General features: G+C 37.2%; 1 protein-coding gene across 4 annotated transcripts in view; it reads right to left on the bottom strand.

Annotated features, from left to right (window-relative positions):
• The window catches only part of LCORL (ligand dependent nuclear receptor corepressor like), a 64,739-nt gene that overhangs the window by 22,926 nt on the left and 18,493 nt on the right, over positions 1–23,320 (bottom strand). For 3 of the 4 annotated variants that reach the window (XM_035111647.2, XM_035111650.2, XM_035111648.2), the window contains exons 2-6: positions 18,721–18,786; positions 16,641–16,720; positions 16,305–16,434; positions 14,062–14,316; positions 9,865–9,952 (exon numbers count right to left, since the gene is read on the bottom strand). In XM_035111647.2, coding sequence (XP_034967538.2) covers positions 9,865–9,952; positions 14,062–14,316; positions 16,305–16,434; positions 16,641–16,720; positions 18,721–18,786 — 619 coding nt within the window. Of the gene's footprint in view, position 1; positions 8,659–9,864; positions 9,953–14,061; positions 14,317–16,304; positions 16,435–16,640; positions 16,721–18,720; positions 18,787–23,320 lie in introns of those variants that run through there. The other variant, XM_035111649.2, reaches the window with a different exon arrangement.

Below are 23,320 nucleotides of genomic sequence, written 5' to 3'. Positions count from 1 at the left end.
AACGAAAAGCAGATCAAAACAAAAAGGAAATTGCAGTTAAATATGGCACAATTCTGATAAGGTACCAAAACTCTTATTTCAAAAGTGACACTTCCACTGAGGCTCTGCATATACATTGTATGGAACACATACAACATTAATGAACCTGCTAACATTATGTGATACAACAGTGAAAAAAACTCAAGCTTGGCTAATAAATTATTTTTAGTCAGATAGATTCTCCAATATAAAATATGCAACTGCAGCTTCCATAAAATAGCCTAACCATAGAAATAATAAGCCTTCATTTACTCCAGTGAGATAATATTTTAATTTAAACAATAGTCACGATATGGTTGTCATCCTAATCACATTTTAACTATAAGTAAATTACATTTAAATCAATAGGACATTGGGCTGCTTCACACATGGCAAATATCTAATACAAATATCATGTCTTAATAGCAAATTTCATGAGTTCTAAAAGTACATTTTGTGCTACAAAAGCACACAGCACAGGGAAAAAACCTCAGTTGGTTGATGGTTTTCCCTACTTGTACATGGAGCAAAACATACACATTTGAATTTATCAGACATGACTGTATATTTGTTTTTATTTTGTGGTTTATTTTTTTGGTTTTATATTTTGATCTTGTTCTGTGAACCACCCTAATATATTCAAGATGTATTGAGCTTCCTACAAGAATGTCATATTTCCATACAGGAAATTAGCTATTTGTTAAGCAACCCTTACTTTGAAAAAAATGTGTTCTGGAAGTAAAACACTGATATTAAATTCCCTTTGAAGCTTATTTAGGTTAAGTTACCAGTTAAATGAAAAATGCTGTATTTCCTTTTATATCTTGAATTTAAGAAATCAGGATTACTTAAAAGAGCTTTATTTGGGCCAGACTATTTCCAATCTCTTTCTAAACAGGCAGCAGTCTGCTAAACATAAAAATAAATAAAACAAAACAAAACTGAGTGGATACTGTGTAATGTTGGATATTTAACCAGCCACTGCAGGTATTGTTCTAAAAATGCTGGCTATTCTTTTAAAATCTGCACTGCGTATATGAATTTGGACCCTGTGTGCTTTAGTTCACTCAAAACTTTACATGAATGGTTTTCCTCATTCCTTTCAAGGGCAGTCAACTCTTGCTCTTTTAGAACTATGTTGTCCTTCATTTTAAATAAATGGGAAAGGCCTTATGGGTGCCCACATGACAACTGTGTGTAGTGGGTACCATTTTTAAAGTCACTGTACAACTGAGTCAATGAAATGAAAAGGAACCAGGTGCACATATATTTCAATTTATAGGACAAGTCTATGGAAATCAATGTAGTTTTTTATAGTTTAGAGTAAATCTATATAGAACTAAATAGGGCTTCAACTAAAATAACCAGTTAAATATTTTCTCTAACTACATATTCAAAGCTGTTACTACTTACCTAATCATTAATTCAAACTGAAAAGCTAATAGCTCATTGCAAAAAGTAAATACAGATTTAAGAACAACATTCCTGAATTGCAACCTCAATCATTAACATCTATCAATATTTTTAAAAGTACTGATTAAGAGAAGTTAACTTATATTAATATAATTCTGTTTCAGAAAAGTATGTATATTCAAACATATCACCAAACTCTGAACATGACACTAGCTGTCCATTTTTGTTTTTGAAAATTTAATGTTTATAGCTTTAACCTTATAGAATGCAAAAAAAATTAAGATATACCTTATCAGATCACATGTAGCATTAGTTTTGCTGTTGATTCAGAAGTTGTAAAGCATAGTGTTGCTCTTGTCTAAAAATAATATAGAATTTCTCTAGATTTACACTATTCCAGTCCCTGTTACCAGATTAAAAGCTCCAAATTTACATGTCAAGTGTTCCTAGGTTACCAACTTTTGATGGCTCAGGTAGCTCTGAATAACAATTGTGAAGTAGGCCCAAAGAAAGGAAGACCCAAAGCCCAGTGATAGAGAACATGCCTAGAAGCATACAGTATTTTATGTCTTTAGCTAAAATAACTGAGGCTGTAGGGCTGGGAAAGACTTTGGAAAACCACTGCTGGTCAGGCTATGTAATGGTGGCCTATAAGGACCAATAAGCTAAATATTTACTTCATGTATGTTTATGTGCAACTGTAGTGCATCGATTATAGTGTTGGTGATGCAAAGTGGGTTTGGTACCATTGACTTCATATCAAATAAGTGTGACACAGAAACAGTAAGATGTCCTGTTATTGATCATATATAAAAGTCTCACAGCACTCTGACTTTTTACTGATTTAGATGGACTTTAAATCCCTTCAGCAGCCATAGTCTATTCATCTATGAATGGAGACAATCTCTAGAGGTCAGTAAGCAACTGATATAATAAAAACCCAAGATTTGCACTGGGTTACAGAAGACCTGTGTTCAGGAAATGTAGATAGGTTTCCCTCAAAACGCTGTGCTAAGGGTGGATTCACAGCATAAGTAAGTACAGTGGTACCTTGGGTTACAGACGCTTCAGGTTACAGACTCCGCTAACCCAGAAATAGTACTTCGGGTTAAGAACTTTGCTTCAGGATGAGAACAGAAATTGCATGGCGGCGGCAGCGGGAGGCCCCATTAGCTAAAGTGGTACCTCAGGTTAAGAATAGTTTCAGGTTAAGAACGGAGAACGGATTAAGTTCTTAACCCGAGGTACCACTGTATTGCAAAGGAAACACAATTCCCAACACCATGTTTCTATCACAACGCTAATGTAGGGGCATTTGAACGGGAGAACTAACAGAGGGTTCATATCCAAAACTGCAATCAGGCTTAATTTAGCAAAAATAAGGGGGGATTTGTTAGGCAGAATTGAGGGGCCATTTGCTGGTCCTCCCTTCTGCTGCCTCTGCTCCTGCATCCCCATTATCCTGGGTAACAAGATTTAGAAACACTTGTTTACCCGCCCCCCCTACAGTTCTTCCCTTAAAACTATCCATTTGCAAAATTACTAGTACAATATGTGCAAGATTACCTCCTATTGAAAAGGCTATGGGAAAAGTCAAGACATGCTTCCTAATGTCATCTTGCAAAACTATTCAGTTTCAGAATGTGTTCTATAAACTTGAATAGTGGAGCACAATAGTTTAGATTAGCATGATACCAGTTATTCACTTTTACAAAGTAAATCATCTCTGCAAGTAAATGTATGCATTAAAAATGTTTATATGAATTTCTCAGACCTTTCCACTTCAAATATAAATGTCAGCCCGTAATTGTGAAAGAATGACATGCTTCATGTTATTAGGGCACCAAGAATGGCAGAGAAATAAACTATAAATGTATGATTCCATTAGTGAAAAAGATTGTAGAAAAGGAAACAGGAGGTAGTACATACATATACCTTGAGGACACATACACATACATAGAATAGCTTAGCTTCTCTGCTGAATTTCCAATACAGTACTGTTTCTCGCTGCACATATAGTGCCATGCATAGATTAGGCTACACCAGGCATCCCCAAACTGCGGCCCTCCAGATGTTTTGGCTTACAACTCCCATGATCCCTAGCTAACAGGACCAGTGGTTGGGGAAGATGGAAACTGTAGTCCAAAACATCTGGAGGGCCGAAGTTTGGGGATGCCTGGGCTACACAGTTAACAGTATTTTACTTTTGTTTTGACACTAAAGGGAAAATTGTAATGAGATTTACCACTAGTCCTATGCATTTTATTTTACCACATAGTGCAGAAACGTTTAAAAGCTATTTGTTGGCTTTAAATGGGCATTTAAAAGAGCATGTTATAATAATATGGATTTCCTAATCTGGTCATACAGGTATTTACGAAATACTGGAAATTGAAACTGATTATAAATGTGAAAATGAATTAGTAAAATTTGCAGAACTGATCGGTTTCCCTAACCATAGGGGAAAATACAGCAAGAAGTTATCCTGCACACATCCCATTTAAATAAATGGAATCTGCGCAAGAGGCAGTGGCCCATATATGAAAAATATTGCCCTGTGTCAATGTTTGTGCTAAGTGTGTAAAAAGTGCAATTGTAACTTATTGTAACTTTGCGCTTGTTATACCACTGTTGTCTTGCCCATAGATTAAATCAAATGAGGCAACATAAAAGTATTTTTCTTTTTACTGAATGAGCAAATCAATGACACATCAGTTTTGTAAATTTATGTGCAAAAGCATTGAAGTGCTTTACTAAAAATTACAACATAGAAACACATCAACAAATTCATACAATCAGATTTAGAAATATAACAACACAAAGAGGAAACAGAATTACAGTACATTTACAACACAAGACAAATACATGGAATTCATTAGAAAATATTGTAATAAATAATTCATGAATTATAGTGCAATTGATTTATGCATAAATAGAACTAATTGCCTAGAAATCAGTTATTAACAAAATCTGTCAAAAATCAAGGCAGCCACAGAGTTTTACTAAATTACTGCAACAATGGAAATACTGCAATTAAAAAAACACACAAATACAGGTATTTGTACTGTAAACAACTAAAAAAACAGTATTACTAAAGTTAATATACAATTTAATTTAATATAAAAGTCATTAGCTACCAGAAATGGTTTTAAACAACTTTACTGAGCAGTAGTTCTAAAAACAGAGGCACTGTTTTTTTTAATATAAAATACTTGAGAAACATTCAAATAAGTAGAAAGCATGTAGGGCTTGCTTTCACCTTCATTTTAAAGTCTGCTGAAATATGTATTTTCAGAGACTTGTCAATTTCTAAGTAGCATCTGGTAACTGAATTTAAAAGTACTTCAAAATTATAACTTAAACAACCTTTTTAAAAGAACACATTAGGGGTGGATAAGGGGAGTCTATGCATTTCCCTGCCTTTCCTCAGTTGTATAATCAAAGGTTTAGACCATTCATTAGAAATAATCACGTTTCTTTTTTTAAAACGTACAGGTTGAGCATTATCAAACTATCAAAAAATATTTTAATATACTATTTCTGACCAAAAATAAATACAAGTACTAAAATGCTGAAAATTAATATTACATATAAAACTACCACTGTTAAAGTCAATAGCAAAATGATCCCTGATTTTATGAATCCTGTCACTTTTTGGTCAGGCCACCTTTTAAAATGATATTAAAAGTGTACTGTAATGTCTTTGATATATATATCTCTGACTAAAATCTAATATTGTCTGAGAAATTAAAAAAAATGGCTGAGATCTAAGAAGTGCATCAGTGGGAAATCCCCTCACAGTGGAATCCCCCTCTTATGTCACGTAACACAGTGGTCCAGAGGCTCTCTTGACCCTCAGGAACCGTTTTTCAGGGGGAGCAAGGAACAGTAGCGAGAAGGATGGAGATGCTGTGGTGCCTAAGCAGGATCCCAGGCTCCTGTATTAAGCAGTAAACTAAGTCCCAATAGCTCTCCAAGTAAAATGTTCTAGAAAAGACAGTGAAACCTGTAATCCTGTTTTCTACTGGGAAAGACACAACAAATTAATCATCCTAATCCTGACAAAAATATGGCTTAGTTCTTTAAAATTAAAGATGACCTTGACACCTGATGTTTGATGGTCTCTTAATTTCTCTAATACAGAATTTTGCCTTTAAAAGATTTTCTAATACGCAACAGAGCTGAAGAAGATTCAGCACAGAACTAAGACACCAGTTTTGTTACCTTTATTTTATATTGTCACTCCAGTTCTTAAAAAATCAATAAGAAAGGGCTGATTTCCCTCTCAATAGTTTATTATGAAATGTTACCAACTGAGGTGGATAGCATACTTTTAAAATATGACTGCATGTGAATCCAGATGGTATAATTCAAAGTATTACCTTACACAAAATGTTGCTTAGAATGTGTTCAGTCACACATGCATGGCAAAATAGATACAGTGTCTGAAAAATGTAAGCTTTCCCATAAAAATCTAGTTTTTCAATGAAAAAGGCCATGGATGTCTCCATTAATATGTAGATATGATTTGACAGTATACCCAGGTTACATAGTATAAAATCTAGTAGCTATGATCCTTCCCTTAAGGGGCACATTGCCAACACACAAGGAATTTCCATAAGGCTCAAAAGCAACCCTGTTGCTCTGCTTACGCCCTGAGCCCATGTGAATTCACAGGTAGAACAGTGGGTGGTTTTCAGGGACTGGATGTGTACTTGTGTCCCAGACGTTCACACAGCCCCACTTGGTCAAGTTACATAAACTCTGGTGCTTGCAAAATTGGACTGAGCAGGGCTCTACTGGATCCCATCTCCCAGGCTGCCTTAGTGCTCTGCTTGGTGCTTGCGGAGAGCCAAGTGGAGCATGGTAAATCTATGAACACAAAGGGATTCTTCTTGCAGGGAAGGATCATGCCCAGTACGAATACTCTGAAATTCATTTAAAAAAAACCTGTAATCTAAAGGTAACTGGTCCTCTGAGATTCTATGAAAAGTTATATATTTAAAATGAACTGCCCGGCTTCCAAACAGTAAATATACAAATAATCTCTAGTTACTGAAGATTCAAAACAGTTTCACTGTTTCATATCTGTAATTCTATAAGACCCTGAACTGTAAAATTTGGTTATTAGCAAAGTGATGATGTATCGGCCCACCAAAATGAAAACCTGATGTTCATTTTGATAAACTAAGAAGTTTTGAAATGTCGCAGCAGCAAATACATTACTGTTACAGTGAGGTTTTTCAGTAGGAGTGTTACACAATCCTTAAATAAAATGTAAGTAGTCATAACACCAACTAACTAATCAGCACACTTAAACCAAAATAACCATTCTCAAGCTCATTCTGTGCACATTATGAACATGCTCTAATCTGCATTCCAACTTTCATCTTTAACCCTTACAAGTTAGCTTATTTTCCACACTAAAGGAAAACAGTTAATTTTATGCCTTTAGTATTCCATCTTATTTAATAATCATTCTATAGCTACACTAAATTGTCAGTTTTCACAAGTATATATTTTGTAAACACCAATTTCTTGCTAAACCAACAATAAAATGAAAAGAACCAAGTTTTATACCTAACACACGCTTTTTAAAATGAAACTTTATCTATATCAGATGTTTAGCCTTTATGTAGTTTCTCTTCCATAGAAAATTCTATATTCAGCTAATACTTCACATTAGTTTCCAAGTTAAGAAACTAGCACTGTCCCCTAATTTTCCCTTGATTTGTATTATTTTCAGCTACTTGCAACTTCTGAAAAATTCTGAGGCATAAATGTCTTCAAAGTATTAATCATGTATTTCCTTAATAAGATGGATTATTGAATGGCTAGGGTCACTCTTCATCAGTAAAAAAAATGCTTCACATGACAAATACATGTTATTCCAAACATTTTATGCTATTGACTACTGAATAAAACCTGAATCTTTTCCACTTATTTGTACAAGGATTATATTAAATACAAACTATCACAATTGTGATCGATTCTATCATTTTGTCCACAGTGAAAACCCTGAATAAAATTATTCTTCAAAAAGGCATGTATGTGGTTTCTGAACTGTAAAATTTGTCTTCTGTCTAAGTGAATTTTTCTGTTTCTCATGTGTGTATGTTTAACACAGCCGCACACACACACACACACACACACACACACACACACACACACACAGAGGTTTCTAACAAATGAAACTATATAGGCTTGCTGCTATTTTTGCAGGTGCCAGTCCCTGAATCCGTTATGTTAAATAACCCAGTGTCTTGCAATCGGAGTTTCTTTTTCGGCGGAGTCTTCAGCGTTCCAGATCTTTCTTTAACTTTGTATTCTAAAGTGCTGTGAGGTACCCCATATATTCCTTGTGCTTTGGAAACACTCATTTTTCCACTCATTACCATTGTGATAGCTTCCTCCATTATTTCATGATCATATTGTCGGTAGCGACCACGTTTTTTCCTTGGCTGTTTGTTATCCTTGCGATCTAGACCATCTTCTGTGGATTCAGAGGTGCCATCAACAATTCCATTCTTAGCATTAAGACACAAAGGAGAGAGGTCCCCGTGCAGAAAGTATGAATCAACACTTGACTGAGTTACAGATGCAGAACATTCAATTTTGTTCTGTTTTGGGAGTATATTTTTCAATTTTTGAAGAGCTGATCCTTCTAAGACTGATGGGGTTTTGGAAACATGGTACATAACATCCAGAAGTCCAGCACTATCAGGCTGTTGTTTGGGCACAGCATTGATTCTTAGCTGAGGAATTTTTAACTGTACTGTTGGAGCTGAAGTTTCATATTGTACATTTTCATTTTTTTCTTTAAACTGAGTGACCATTCTTTGTAGAGTTAACTGATGGAGGTAACTGGAAGCTGTTGGGAATCTTAATTCTGAGGTTTCAAGTAGACTGAGTTTACTTTTTTCTGTGCGCTCTGCTTGAGCTTTTGCCCACAAGGCTACTTTTTGCAGCACTGCACAAGTTTCTCTACTGTCTTTGTATGAATAACTGTCATTGAAATCTCGAGTTTTGTTTCTAAAGGGTGCAGGCTTTCCTGCTGGTAAGGCTTCTAAGTGGAGAAGTAAAGTTTTTTGAGGTATGCCATAAAGTATGCCTGCTTTATTAATGTCCAGTGCTCCGGACTGAATGTCTTTCAACGCTTTTGAGAGCAAACCATCTGCCAACTCAGCACTTCTTTCCACATAGTCCTCTCTGTGTCTGTGGAGTCTCCTGGATGGATGGAATGAAACGATGGTGAACTGATGCATGAGAGACTCTCACACAGCTATGGAAGGGAAGGGTCCACTCCTTTATTATACTCCTTGCTTAGGTAACATCACTGCTTCTGATACTTTTAAGTCTTTGAGATGTGGTAGCTATTGATTACCATAGCAAAAGCTACAGTTTTGGTAGGACCATGTGTCAAAAATGATACCCCAGCCTCTACAGCAGCCCTTCCAAGAACTTTAAATCCTAGCTCAGTATTTGATAACTTTCGTATCTGCTTGCAATTCCCTTTTGACAGATGCTTGCAGAGTAACACTTAAAAACTTTACACAATTTAACATCCATTGAATGCCCCCATCCAAAAGGAGTTTTGTTAGTAGAAACGTGACGTTACCGCTAAACAAGTAATAAAAGAGTCAACCCCCTCATAGAAACTTCGTTGCAACTACTAACAGAAAACATATTAAGACATCCAACTAATTTTTCAGTTTTGCAATTAAGTCCTAATCTTACATCCTAATTGCTAATAAAATGATCTATTTTTTTTCCACGACTATCTGAAAAAACAAGCAATTTTAAAACAACATGGAATAATTCTATTGAACTGTTAGTCTTTTTTTTAAAAAAAAAAAGTTTGCAAAAAGCACAATTGGCAAAAAGAGCCTGCTATTGATGGAAGGATGCTAAAATAATAATATCTGTTATTTAACTATTATTTCAGTAAATAGTACATTTCAGCACATTAAACATCTAATAATAAATGGGTCTCTCAGCAGCATGACATGAGTGTAGTATCAAATTTCAAGAATGGCCATCAAGAGCTCTCTCTTTCATTAGGAAACAATAAGGATTATAGCTGTTTTTTTAAAAAAACTTTCTACTATTAAAATGTAAATGTTTTTCTTTGTCTCTAAATCATGAAGAATAAATTTTCTTCCATAGCCTAGTTTCTTTATGTATGTAAGCATTCAGTAAAGTTTGGTGATTGTTCTGATAACTTTTCTTTAACAGAAAAATGTGAAAAACACAAAATGAAACATATGAGTTATATATGAACACACAATTATGAGTGAAACTCTTTGGCAAAAGCAAAACATGTGTCACTAAACATTTTACACAAATCAGTTACAAAAGAAATCTGTTTTCAAGCTAAAATTTTATATCCCTTTATTATGTTTAACAAAACAAAAATAATGCTTGTTTGCTTACCCAGACACAGAATTTTCAGAACAAGATCCATCATATGCTGACTGTTCCAAGCTTGTTTTCTTTGTAGAAAGATCTAGCACTCCATCCCCTATTGTAGTAGCAAACAGTATAAGGATTACGTAGGTAATAGGTTTCCTTTACAGTAAGAAAATTCATTTTAATGTTCCTTATCATCAAAAAGCTATCTCTAAATGATTGTACCCGTCCCTCCTTATGCTGGTCTATGACTGTAATAAAGATTTCTTGTTGTTGCTATTTCTAACTCTACAAAACATCAAAGTACAATTGTCGGGCCGCTGTAGATAAGATCTACCAATTTGTAGGTCTGAATTTGTAGGTTGTGAACATGATTCACCAGTTCCTCAGATTCACCCTTACCCTGCTACAATTAGGCTTGGCTCCAAGAGAATGCTGTTTTCAAGCCTAGTTTTTGTTGAGGTGCAGTGCATATGATCTTCCTGTAGATCCCCAACTGCACTCTCTAGGAAGATTACTCCCCATTAAGCTTGAAAAAGCTAAAACATTTCTTTCAAGCCGAATTACTGGCAGTGGAGAGAAATATGAGTGCCCTTGGAGCATGCATGTGCTGTAGTGGTGTGTGATGAGTGCCCATGACAGTTTCTCGGGTTTTCAAAATGTGCGCACAGATCTAGAAAGGTTGGTGCCCTATGGTGCAGGTCATGTATGCCCCCAGAACTGTGACCAAATAGGGTTCCAAGTTCCACATATAAGCCTGATCTATACATGCAGCAGAATGAGACAAGTGGTAAAATGTACTGTACTAAGAGAAGACTCCCTGGAAAAGACCCTGATGCTGGGAAAGATGGAGGGCACAAGGAGAAGGGGACGACAGAGGACGAGATGGTTGGACAGTGTTCTCGAGGCTACCCACATGAGTCTGACCAAACTGCAGGAGGCAGTGCAAGACAGGAGTGCCTGGCGTGCTCTGGTCCATGGGGTCACGAAGAGTCAGACATGACTAAACAACAACAACTTCTGACTGGAGATGAAGAATGCCTTTTTAATGCTCCCCTATCCATACCACATGACCTGGAAGCTGTCTGCGGACAATCGCCAGCTCCCTCGGCCAGTAAAGTGAGATGAGTGCCACAACCTCAGTGTCGTTCCCGAATGGACTTAACTGTCAGAGGTCCCTTTACCTTTACCTATCCATGTTTAAAGATTTCCAGCAAGTTAAAACCTAGCATACCAGAGAGAAAGGTACTAATCTAGTCTGTTTCACAATGTGCTTATCGTCTACTTATAGGAAGATTTTACACATGGGAACATTTAAAAATGTGATTCCCCACCAGCAACCTGAAATGATACTGCCCATTCTATCATCTCATTCTACTACATATATGTTTTACATTCAACTGATGGCAGATATATATAAATTATGCAATTAGAATATATACCATTAAGATGAGTAAATGAGCTAAACAATGAGATGACAGAAAGCTACTTCTCATATTGTCATATTCATAATTACATGGCAGTGGCACAATAGTGGGTAGAATATTTTGCATGCTATATAAGGAGAGACATGCTTTACACATGGCTCATGTATTTGGACATACCAGTAAATTATGATGTATAAAGCTCTTTCTTATCATTTCCAGGGCCGGATTTAGGTTTGATGAGGCCCTAAGCTACTGAAGGTAATGGGACCCTTTATATGTCCAGCTGTCCTTTGTCAACAACAAATTGTTGCTGTTTTGTGTTGAATATATGCTACTGTATATGGTAATTTATGGACCTAAGAGGCATCTAAAGCCATTTTATTAGTTTTTTATTTTGGAAATGTACATCCAGTTTTTTTAACTTACATTTTTTGGGGGGGCCCCAAGAGAGTGGGGCCCTAAGTTATAGCTTGTTTAGCTTATACATAAATCTGACACTGATAATTTCCTACTGGTGCATGCTGTGTTTAACTTAGGAGAAATGCTGCAGTTTAGCACAGAAGCACTGGGAGGCATATCCTTAATTACATAGCTTTAAAGAGAATATATTGGCATATAGTTGCACATACTCAGCCATTTCAAAGTATAGATTGAACAAATGGGTTGGGAATGGGGGATTTCAGATATCAGAAATGAGTATGTATCTGTAACTCATCTTGAGTCATAAGCACTCTTAGGATATTTGATAGGAAATGTGGGGGAATATAAAGGTCTGACCAAAGCAAGTGGTGAACAGGTCTATTTGAAATTCTGGGCACCTGTCAAAGTTGACCCAGAGCCAGGTAGGATATTAAGGATTCAGTCTGCTAGCTGGACCAAATCCCCACTCCTGAGGCCTATAGGACATCATCTTCATCTGCCTGGTTGAGCTGCAAGCTATTATTTCAATAAGTGTCTTTAATGACTACTTTTTATAACAGCCATTGCTAATATGATACATGAATTTTATACCTGTCAGCATTTTCACCCATTTGACAACTTTGTTCTATTGTACAATGCAAGTGTCAATAACATCCTTACAACGCATTTCACTGCTCAAAAGGGCCAGCTCTTTGCCACAGTACACACCTGGGGGGTATTAAGATTTGCTCCCTCCATCTTCATTGCTAAATGCAGTCCTACTCCTCTTCTACTCATTTAAGATATCTGAAATTTAGGCTAAAGAGAAATCCCCTGCTTCATGGCCCATTCGTTCAGCTGCTGCAACCCCCAACCCCATGATGCATCCATCATGCTGCTTGGAATAAAACTACACCACATTTTCAGAAAAGGGCATTTTCTGAAAATGAAAACAGCAGCTGTAGAGAAGATGCATTAACATAGGTAAGTACGACTCCTGCTACAAACCCCCACCCCCAAAGTTGAAAGTAAAAAAACACATACCTATATAGCAAATTTATACAACAAAATAAATTAATTTTCACTAAATAAGTATATGTCTGTGAACAGTCTTATTCCTTCTATTTAAAGAGGTTATGGAATAAAGAGAAGACGTTTATATACTACCAACAATATATTTTGTGTCTGCAAAGGTCCATATGTTAATCCATTCAACGAAAGGATAATTAAGACCTAAGGATGCTAACTTGTTCAGTATTAATTCTCTTTAATGGCATTTTGAAAAGTAAAACAGTTACTACTAACTCTTTGTTCTGCATTTTTAAGTAAATAACTTTAAAGTTGCACTAATTTACATGGAGAAGCAGCAATACTTAACTCCCTTTCATTTTAATCAGTGACTTAACTTTGGAAGAACTATCTCCTTATTTCTTTTACGAAGTCCTGGTTAGAACTAAATTACAAATGAACTTCATGTGAGCTGTCCCTTCCTGGTTTGATTTGGATATATGGTCAATTTAAGAGGGATTTAAAAAAACAACAACAGAGAACAATGCTTACAACTCTGAAAGAACATCAAGGTTAATCATTATGCCCAACTAACTATACTTTCAATCTTCATTTGTGGCTGACAGCACATTTAGCAGAAATACGCAATTCAGTCTTGTAATTTGCCACTTGCCTGCACTAAGTAGCTGGCAGCTATCCATGAGAAAGCACCCAAGTGACAAATTATATTGTCCTCAACAATTTTCACTGCAGGTGTAGCCAGCACATGCAATTTCAGGGGCAGTAAGCTAGGGCTGGCTACCATCCCATCAATCTGTTTTCTCTTTTTACTGGTATTTAAAGGCAGAAGCCACAGGACCTGATTCTGTGGCTGCGATTCTCTCACTGGACTTTCTCACTGGGTCTTTCTATCTAGGAGCTGCAGCAAGGAAGAAAATCAGTGCTTTTCTTATGCTGTGTGTGGGACAATAAGCACAGTAATCTAGCTTCCCTCTTCCTTGCTTCCACTTGGATTCAGAGTCTAAGGGAAGTGCTGGTGACAAACAAAGGAAGTGGATGACTCTCACAGGAACTGGGTACAAACTGGTTACATTTTAAATGCCCTACGCCAGCAACTACTTAAGAGATATATTCCAAGAGATTCTAAATTCATTTTAAAAAACTCAATGTGAACAGGTGTGTTTAAAATCTGCTCATTTAAATATGGTGCAGCCATATGTGGAAGAGAATCATGTATGATCTGTGGGTTGTGGCACCTATCTTTACAAATTATTTTGTATAGATAATAATAAGTGAAACTGTATTCAAGATAGATTTCATATTTATCATAAAACTCAATGAATGCCATTTCTAATCACATCAAACAAACAACAAAAAAGAAATTTACCTTGCTGAGTATTCTGCTCTTGTATTCGATTCACAGTGAGGTCTAGAGGGCTATCCTGTTCTTCCTGAAATGAATTTTCTGTTTGGTTCATTTGGATACCTTTACATAACAGACTTGTTTCATATGACGAACCGTTTCTATTTTCTTGCATTTTACTACTTTTTGAAATGTATTCAATTGCAAATTGACGGATCATCTTTTTCATTAATTCCTGAGCAACTAAGGGAATGTTAGGATCACAGTTCTGAGGAAGATCTGTTGGAAAATAATAGCAAATAAACATATGAATTAGAATAAACACATTTACTGCATTTGCTTTATCCCTCTGCATCAAGAATTAATACTCCAATGGAATATTTATAAAGTTGTCAGTCTATGCTCTACAGATTTCACTTATTAAAATAAAAGCAGTTAATGCAACATTTTCCATAAGTCCTGTCTACTCAACAAATTCAAGGGCTAAAATCCAAAAGAAAGAATACAAATATACACAAAAGAATCACACTTGTAGTCAAATATTTATCTAGTTTTTGCTCTAAGATGCCGAAGAGGCAGCTGCTTCTTCAACTCTCAAAATACAGAAAAGTGGGCTAGAAAGTCCTCAACTGCATAGAATTGGAATGAACCCCAAGAGTCAGCTAGCTCAACCCCTTGCATTGCAGGAATCTTGCACGAGAAGTTTCCACGAATAGACACCCTTCACCCCTTACCCTAGTACCCAGCAGAAAAGTACTTTGCCCATGCATTCTGAATTACTGCTATCATCTGAGCAGGACACTAATTTACTTTTTTTAAAGTATTTATATCCCACCATTTTTTCCATTCAAGGTAGCTTACAAAAATAATGTATTAATAAAGCAATATCCCTACCGCACTTGCAAACTGATTTTGAGGATCAATGTTTGCTACTACAAAAATAGGCAGAAACATGTAATAGTAGGAAACACTTAATTGGCACTAGGGCTGAATGATGTCTGGCTTTCAACATTGTGATATACCAATATAACACAATGTCTGAAGTAAGGATGTAACTATGTGGAGATTAACAGGGTAATGTCCTGGAAACTGCTACTACTTAGGGCAGTGATGGCCAAACTTGGCCCTCCAGCTGTTTTGGGACTACAACTCCCATCATACCTACCTAACAGGTCCAGTGGTCAGGAATGATGGGAAATGTAGTCCCAAAACAGCTGGAGGGCCAGGTTTGGCCATCATTGACTTAGGGGTTTAAAATGGATACATGTTTACTTACCTTTAATATATTTTTACAACTGTTATTTTATGGTACAGAGCAACAGGGGCAGAAGGCACCATGATAACTGGCTTCTCCGTTTCCCCCACATCACAATTTTTTACATAGCGCACACACACACACACACACACACACTGTGATTCGCGATATATCACCACGATGAATATTATGAAAGTGTTACCACAATGTGAACTTCAGACCGATTTTTGACAATGTATCAATACATTGCCCAGCTCTAATTGGCACAAGAGTATATAGTCATGTATATCTTACATGAAGGCTGACAAACTAAAATTGAAGACAACATGAAGATTATTAGATCTAGAAATTCCTGCAAAGTAAATGAGGTACCCACACTTGATTGGCTTTTGTTTAGCCCTACAGGATCTGATGCATAATTTTGGTATGCTCCAGAAGCTGCCATTACTCTTGGATTCTCAGGCAGAAATCATGTGCATGGAAATACTGCAGTTATATATTATGTGCTAAATAAACAATGCCTGGAAAGCAGAGGTGTACACCGTCATCCATGTCCTTGACTGAAAAGCCTAGTGTTTATTTGCTCAGAAAGGCAAGAAATTATGGAAACAGTTACATCCATGCATTCTATGAAGTGTATGTGTTTCAGCTGCTGAATACTGCTAACTACTCTCCCTTTGCTCTCCACAAGTAGCTCCAGCATACAGGACCATCCTGCATACTATGCCGACCAAAAGGGAGGCTCACCCCATAACCAGTTCCCCCTTAAAGTAGCTTTAGCAAAAGGTATGTGCATCAGAAATGCTTACCATTAGATAAGCTTTTAAAATATTTTTTAAAGAAATAAACAAGAATATAAAGCTACACTGGGACAGACTGGCAATGGCAAACAGAACACATGAAAACTGCAAAGGGATGGCAATATCCAATTGCAGGTTTGCGTGTTGAAAGTGATTCAAAAGAATGACTAGACAAATAGAATCAATTATGACATTAATTGAAGTAATATTACCTTTCTTGCGAAAGAGTGCATTTAGGTAATTCTCTGCTTGGCACTCAATTTTATCAGTGTTGGACTGGCCCTGAGATGATAGTTCCTCTGTAGTTGTTGACTGCAAAGAACCAATAATTGTTGTATGATCCTAAAAGGTATAAAGAACACTTCTAAATATGGATAAATTATGGCTCTAAAAGTTTGCAAATAGTGACTAAAATTAAGATGGCTTTCCATTTAAAAAATATGCATTCATCAGATCTTTTATACTGTAAAATAATTTGAATTCAAATAAGGTTTTAATAAATATATTAGAAACCATCTCTTTCAACAATTTATAGCACACATACTCACACTGACTGTGTCTTTATGTAAATTACAAAAGGAACATTTTTCATCCATAGACCAGTCAGCCACTTCTTCTGGTTCACAGTCTAGAGGGGGAAATTAAAAGCAAATTATAAAAATAAAGTGTTAAAGAAACTTATAATTGACTACTACCAAAGGCATGTATAACTGTTCTTAGGAAGAGATACTGTTACACTGAGCTGTCACCATGAGAAGATTGCATATGTATACAGCACAAAAAAGATGTATTAGTTTGGAGCCCAAGCAGATTAGTGACTTTTTCTATTTATTTCAATGGAGCCCAAGTGCAAGTAACTATGACACAACTTAAATTCCAGATTTCAGTGGGAACTGAGAATGGTGAAGGTTGCAATCTCAAACCCCAGGATGCCCTCATGTTGGCTACCGTGTTTCTCATATTATAAGACATGTCTTATATTTATTTTTTCCTCAAAAAAACACACTATGACTTATTTTCAAGGGGTGTCTTATTTTTTTCCTCCTCCTCCTGCCGCGGCCGGCATAGCTGCTGCGCCTATCACTATGTCTTATTTTCGGGGTATGGCTTATATTCCTTGAATGCTTAAAAATCCTGCTATGGCTTATTTTATGGGTATGTCTTAAAATATGAGAAACAGGGTACCTCTGCTACCTCTACCTCAGATCACTGTCATCCCAATCAACACAAAACATGAAAGCAAGACTGTGTCCAGACACTTGAGTGATGACAGATATTAACAGACAGACTTATTACTGGTAGCTGTCATGGAGATCATGAAACACTATCATGTCAAGTAGATCTCAGCATGGATGACATCCCTCAGAAAACAACCATGGGAAACTGAGACCATCCAGCTAACTTAGGCAGGAAGACTGTTGGGCTGCAACTTGGGTGGTACACCCACCAGAAGCCCAGTTTTGTCTCTTAACACTGACCCTTAAGAACATTCAAAATGACTGCCAGAGAATTTTTAAATGGTGAAATTGCAACAGACAACAGAAACTCCACTACACATCTTCTAGGTTTAAGATACTGCAACACAGAAAAATCCAGTGGATAAAGCTGGATTTTAACTCGGCATCATCTGACCAGGCTTCTGTGATAAACGCTAGCTTAGTATGTTAATCAAGAATGAAATCTATTAATGGACCTGAATCGAGAAGCAGAAGCTTAAAAACAAAAGGGGTGCTGCTAGGACAATGAGATGGGGAAGGGGAAATAACCCTCAAATGTCTACCAGCATTATGCCTATAAGTCTATCTCTCTGCCCCAGCCCTACCTGCTCCTGCCCTACCTGCTCCTGCCACTTCTATTCCTCTCTGCCCTGTCCAGACAACTCATTTCCAAGCAGTTCCCAATCACAGTAGAGAAAAACCAACAAATCCCAACACAGAGAACAAGCAGACTGATGTACAAGGCACCCAAAAAGTAGTCTTCCTGACTTCTTGAAGTCTCTTGTTATTTTCCCTGCTAACATATTTTTTCATGGCAGAAGCATTTAGAACATGTTGACTCCCTACTGATAGAGTTGAAGCCATAAACATGGGAAAAGCTTTACTGCTTGATTTTGTTGACTCTGGAATCTAGTCCTTAGCCACTGCACCAACTCTCTTTTAAAAAGTTTTTTTTATTAAACAACAATTTGTTAAAAGAAATATATTTTTACAAATATATATTTGCACAGGATTCAGAAAAGTGAGACTTCATTCAGTTATTCAGTTATGATAATAATGGTGCAAAATCATTACTGTTATCATATTTAATTAGTTCAAAAATAATCTTAGCAGTACACTGATTCCTGTTATTCCTTTCATAAGGTAACACCCCAAAAATAAACTAACAAGTGTCAATATTCTAAAGTGAACAAAATATCAGGAACACATACCTTAAAATCAAGGACGTTAAACTAATCTTAAATCAGGGTTAAAAGAAATGCTTGTATTCTAGAAAAGCACTTGTACAGAAGAGAACAAAGACAGCAAACACTAAAATTCCCCAGCACAAATTCCTTATTTTTCAAAAACATGCTTCAAATGGTCACATTATTTAAAAGTAGCCTTTAAGCATTTCAAACTTTTTTTTTACCTTCAAATAAACTGAGGTCTCTTCGTAGCCTTGGTCCATAAAGCCCTTCTAAAATACTTTCAAAACCTACCAAAAAGAAAAATTAAAACATTTTACAATTACATCAAAAAGTTATTTACACAAATGTAGCAGTGGGAAAAGTAAATCATTACATTTGGGGACAAGACACTAAATGGAGTTTATTCTCAGTGCTCATTGGCTAGTGGGTATCTTCTTTTTCCCTTCCAATGTCTTCTTCCAAGTGGTATTTTTTTGGGGAGTGGAGTTATTGATAGTAGAATGGCACCATCCACCTTGTTGGTAACCTTGTACATAATCTCCCTGACCCACTAATTCATCTCAGAATAGGGCATTTAGGGTGTGCAGGTGAGAGATCATGGCTTGTGTGAGAACTCCAGTGAATTGTACTGCCTTAAAATTGTGTGTCTCATCCCACCAAATCTCTGAAATCCCTTCACACAATGTTGTGGCTTGTAGGATCAAGAAATAAAATTTCCAGAGCTTTGTTCCCAGGGTATCTACTATATATTTTGGAGAAAGGTTTGTCTGTCCATTTGTTTGTTCACTATACGTTTAGATATCTGTGAAGGTAACATTGCCATACTTGGCAGAGGGTTTCTAAGGTGGGGACAGTGCTGTTTGTTGAAGTCTGGATGTCACTGAAACTTTGCCCATTATTTGACATACTTTTGCTTGCACCTTCATCACCACCAAGATGCCATTGGGATGTTTGATTCATTTTTAAACAAAATGGTGGACTGAAACATGCTTTTGGAGTAACTAGACATAAATTTGGCATGATGGGTCCAAACTCACAAATTGCACTATCCATTTAAAATTCACAATATTTGTTGGTTTCTAAAAATATCCAGGCAGCACTGGGCACTTCCTAATAGATAGTACTGCTAGGATTAAAATATTATATGGATTGTTGGTTAATAAGAGGATCTCTTTATTGTTCAGTTCCTCAATATTTTCAAAGTTTATTTAAAAATTAAAAGAGTAACTGTCTATATTTCTCTGAAGTAAAATTACAACCCAACCCTGTACTACAGTACTATATCTCTTTTGTGTAATTTATATTTTACATTTTAATACTCTTAAGAATTCATAACCAGTTTGGTTTAATATTATGTGTTAACTGGACATCTGTATTATTATTTATTTGATAATGTTTGGCAAAGTTTGCAAGATCAAAGTTAGTATGACAGCTACGATTTATATACAGAGTGGAATGAATTCCGCCTCCTCCTTTCTTGTTCTTCCCTCAAATGATAGTTAACTTGTGGACACACCAAGGCTATGCTGTTACTCATTCCACCTCTAAGATTTAAGTATTTTGGAACACAGTTTAATAGCTGATTTGGGCAAGGTGGCAACTGATGAATCTTAGATTTAATCTATTTACATTATATTTGACAAAACATAGAAAAGTGATAAACATTTACTTATTAAAATCATAAAATGTTTTCCTCCATGGGTTACGGTAAATAGAAAGCATGCATTTTATTTGGGAGAAAGTAATGGAGGGCATTCAGGAAGCAAATGAGGTGGAAAACCTGCACCCTGTGATTCCATCCATTGAAACTCATACCTATTCCGACTTGTACAACCCCACCCCTTGATTGCCTGTGTTCCATTTGTTGAACAAGTTTTGGTGTAAAAGAATGTAAAACCAGTTAGAAAAATACACACACAGACTTAGAACAAAATCTTATGAATTTTGATCAAGCCCTTTAACTCCAGCTTTGGTCAAACTGAAAAAAGAAACTTGCAGGAATCCATAAACTTTTACTTCTTCATTTTCTAGATACTTCCATGTACTAACCAGCTCAGTTCCTTATTGCTATACACTGGAGACTGACAGGTGGCCTTGAAAGGGAAAGATGCTCTTCTTTTTTCCTTTCACCCATCCTAGAACCTTTCCATATAGTGTGGGGAGGAAAGGTATTCTAAGCTCACAGCACATACCCACCCTCCAATCATACCACCTTGTCTTGGATACTTTAAGGTGTGGGGAACCTTTGGACCTCCAGATGTTGTTGACCTACAACTCCCATCATCCTTAGTCATTGGCTATGCTTGCTAGGGCTGACTGGAGTTGTAATTCTGCAACATCTGGGTTGCTGAAGGCTCCCACTCCAGCTTTAAGCTATTGGGCCAATTTCTTCCACCACACTTGTGTCTTTTTTGCTTCCTCAGTTGATGCTCAACTTCCACAGATTGAAAAGAACTGAACATTAATAGAGCAAACGTCTAATATTGTGGCATACTCCCAGTCTCTAGCAGTAGTGCTCCGGTTTAGGACTCAGTTTGCATCCAACAGAGAGGTTTTAGAATACTGTTACCAGATGCATGGTAGGGGCAATTTTTGGGAGGGAGGGAGTCCTTATTTTATACATCCACCCCACACCCTATCTTCTATTAAACTAAAAATGAGACTGTCAACCCCAAACGCAAATTTCACCGTATACTGGTCACCACAGCGTAAAATTCACACACACCTTTTTCAACCCTAAAACTGGCCCCAGAGCATTCCCTGCATAATAGTCACAGAGATAATTCCAAGGCGAGCTGGGGATCGGCATGGGGGCTCCTGGTGGCTCTTAAGGCAGTGAGGGCGGGAGTTCGGGTCCTCACTGGCTGTTCATAAAGCTGGAGAAGGCAAGGCAAGGCGAAGCCAGGCCCATTGTGCTGCTGCCATTGTCACTGCTCGGGCCACACGGAGTAGAGAGGCAAGGAAGCAGCTTAGCTGCAGGGTCCTGCTTTGAGCAGAGGTAGCTGGAAGAGGCGAGGTGAGACTCCAATGCTGTGAGACAAGGCAAGATTGCTTAAGGCAATCTTGCTGGGAGGCAAGGCAATGCTGCTGCCACTTGCCTTGGTCTCACGCTCCAGGACCCAGCCAAGTAGGGAAAGCAGCAGATGATCAACAACCTCTGCCACTTGTCTGTGACCCCTTCCTCTGCCTCCGGCGCATACCGGTAATTCAGTGCATAAGTCACACACCCCTTTTTTGAAAGAAAAAATCGGCACCAATAATGCAAACATTATGCGGTGACATACAGTACCTCTCACTAAATACCCAGGACAGGAAGGTTTCTGGAGATTGCAAAGGCAAAACAATGTTATTTTTTTCTACCCCATCCCCTAACTTGTCCACTTGAACCATATCTTCTTTTGGATATATTTGAAAAATTATGTTGGGGGATCCAGTCACGGAACTACACTAACATATGAGCACCATTTGGTGTAATGGTAGGATAAAAATTCGATAAATGAATGAGTAACAAATTCAATCAGAACAATCAAAGAACATAGGACCTACAAATCTAGTTCCCTATACTCCTACACACAAGGACCTCTAAAACAAAATAGCACTGGAATGCCAGAATTATATGTCCATATTAACATGCCCATAAAATGGCAGTGAAGGTCAAAGCACACTCTGCTTTTTCCACTGCATCTTTGAGTAAGCAGTTTAGGTTTGTTAACATCTACCCTTGTGATGGGATGCCAGAACCTTTGGATGCCTGTGACAGATCCAGCTGATGTGCTCAATGCACCAGCTGGTCTCGTTTTGGGGTATTAGTTTTAGCTTTTGATGCCTAAGGATGTGGCCATGGTACTTGTCACAACCTGGCTGAAGACATGCCCTCCTGATCCTTGCCCATGATGGATGATTCAAGAGAACATATGAGTGGGTGGAGGTTCATCAGGTGGGTCTAATGTGAGATCAATATGTTTGTGCGAAGAAGCAGTGCTTTTGTGAAGAAGCAGTTGTTTCTCCTCCTGAAGAAACATACCCTGGACCGAGAGGTTTATGACAATTTCCATCCAGTCACAAACGACCCCTTTATGGGGAAGTTCCTTGCAAGGATAGTGGCACCTGACCTCCAAGCACTCTTGGAGGAAGCAGATTATCTGGACTCATTCCTATATAAATTCAGGACTAGCTTTGGGGCTAGATCAGCCTTGGTCACCCAGATGATCTTCATTGCAAAAGGGACAGTGGGGGTGTGTGCTAACCTGTTAAGCTGCAGTGTATTAACATGTCCCCAATGCTATTAAATATTTAAACAACTATAAGAAACTGTCAGGGATTAGGAGTACTGTGGCATAAGTAATAATATCAATAATTTTATTTATTATACCCCACCAATCTAGCTGACCCATCACACCCATTTCTCTGCTGCATCTGAATCAAATGTGGGCATGCAGGTAGGCTGGATGAGGGCCAAAAAGCTGAATCCAGACAAGATAGAAGCCAGAGTGGTGGTGGTCCTGGGTCCAATAATTAAGCAGTTTGTTGGTCCAGAAGCTGAAGCTGGTGCTGAATACAGCAGTTGCTAAGTGCAGCTACCTAGTGCAAACATGATGCCACTGCTAAATGAACTGCACTACTTATATAAAACACTCCAAAATACACCAGCTCCTGTATAGACATGTCTGTCCATTGAGAACATCAGATCACATCATCTTGTTTGTTCCACAGCGTATACTAATTACTTTGTATAACAAACAACTGTGGGCCTCTAGTGTTAGGTACATTCACAATATGGCCGTTGAAGATTATTAACTGATTAGTAGAGACTGCTGCTCC

Source organism: Zootoca vivipara, chromosome 9 (assembly GCF_963506605.1).
Source record: "Zootoca vivipara chromosome 9, rZooViv1.1, whole genome shotgun sequence".
In the NCBI taxonomy this organism is placed as follows: domain Eukaryota; kingdom Metazoa; phylum Chordata; class Lepidosauria; order Squamata; family Lacertidae; genus Zootoca; species Zootoca vivipara.
Note: the sequence above shows the minus strand (reverse complement) of the source record. Positions and strands in the feature narration are given on the sequence as shown.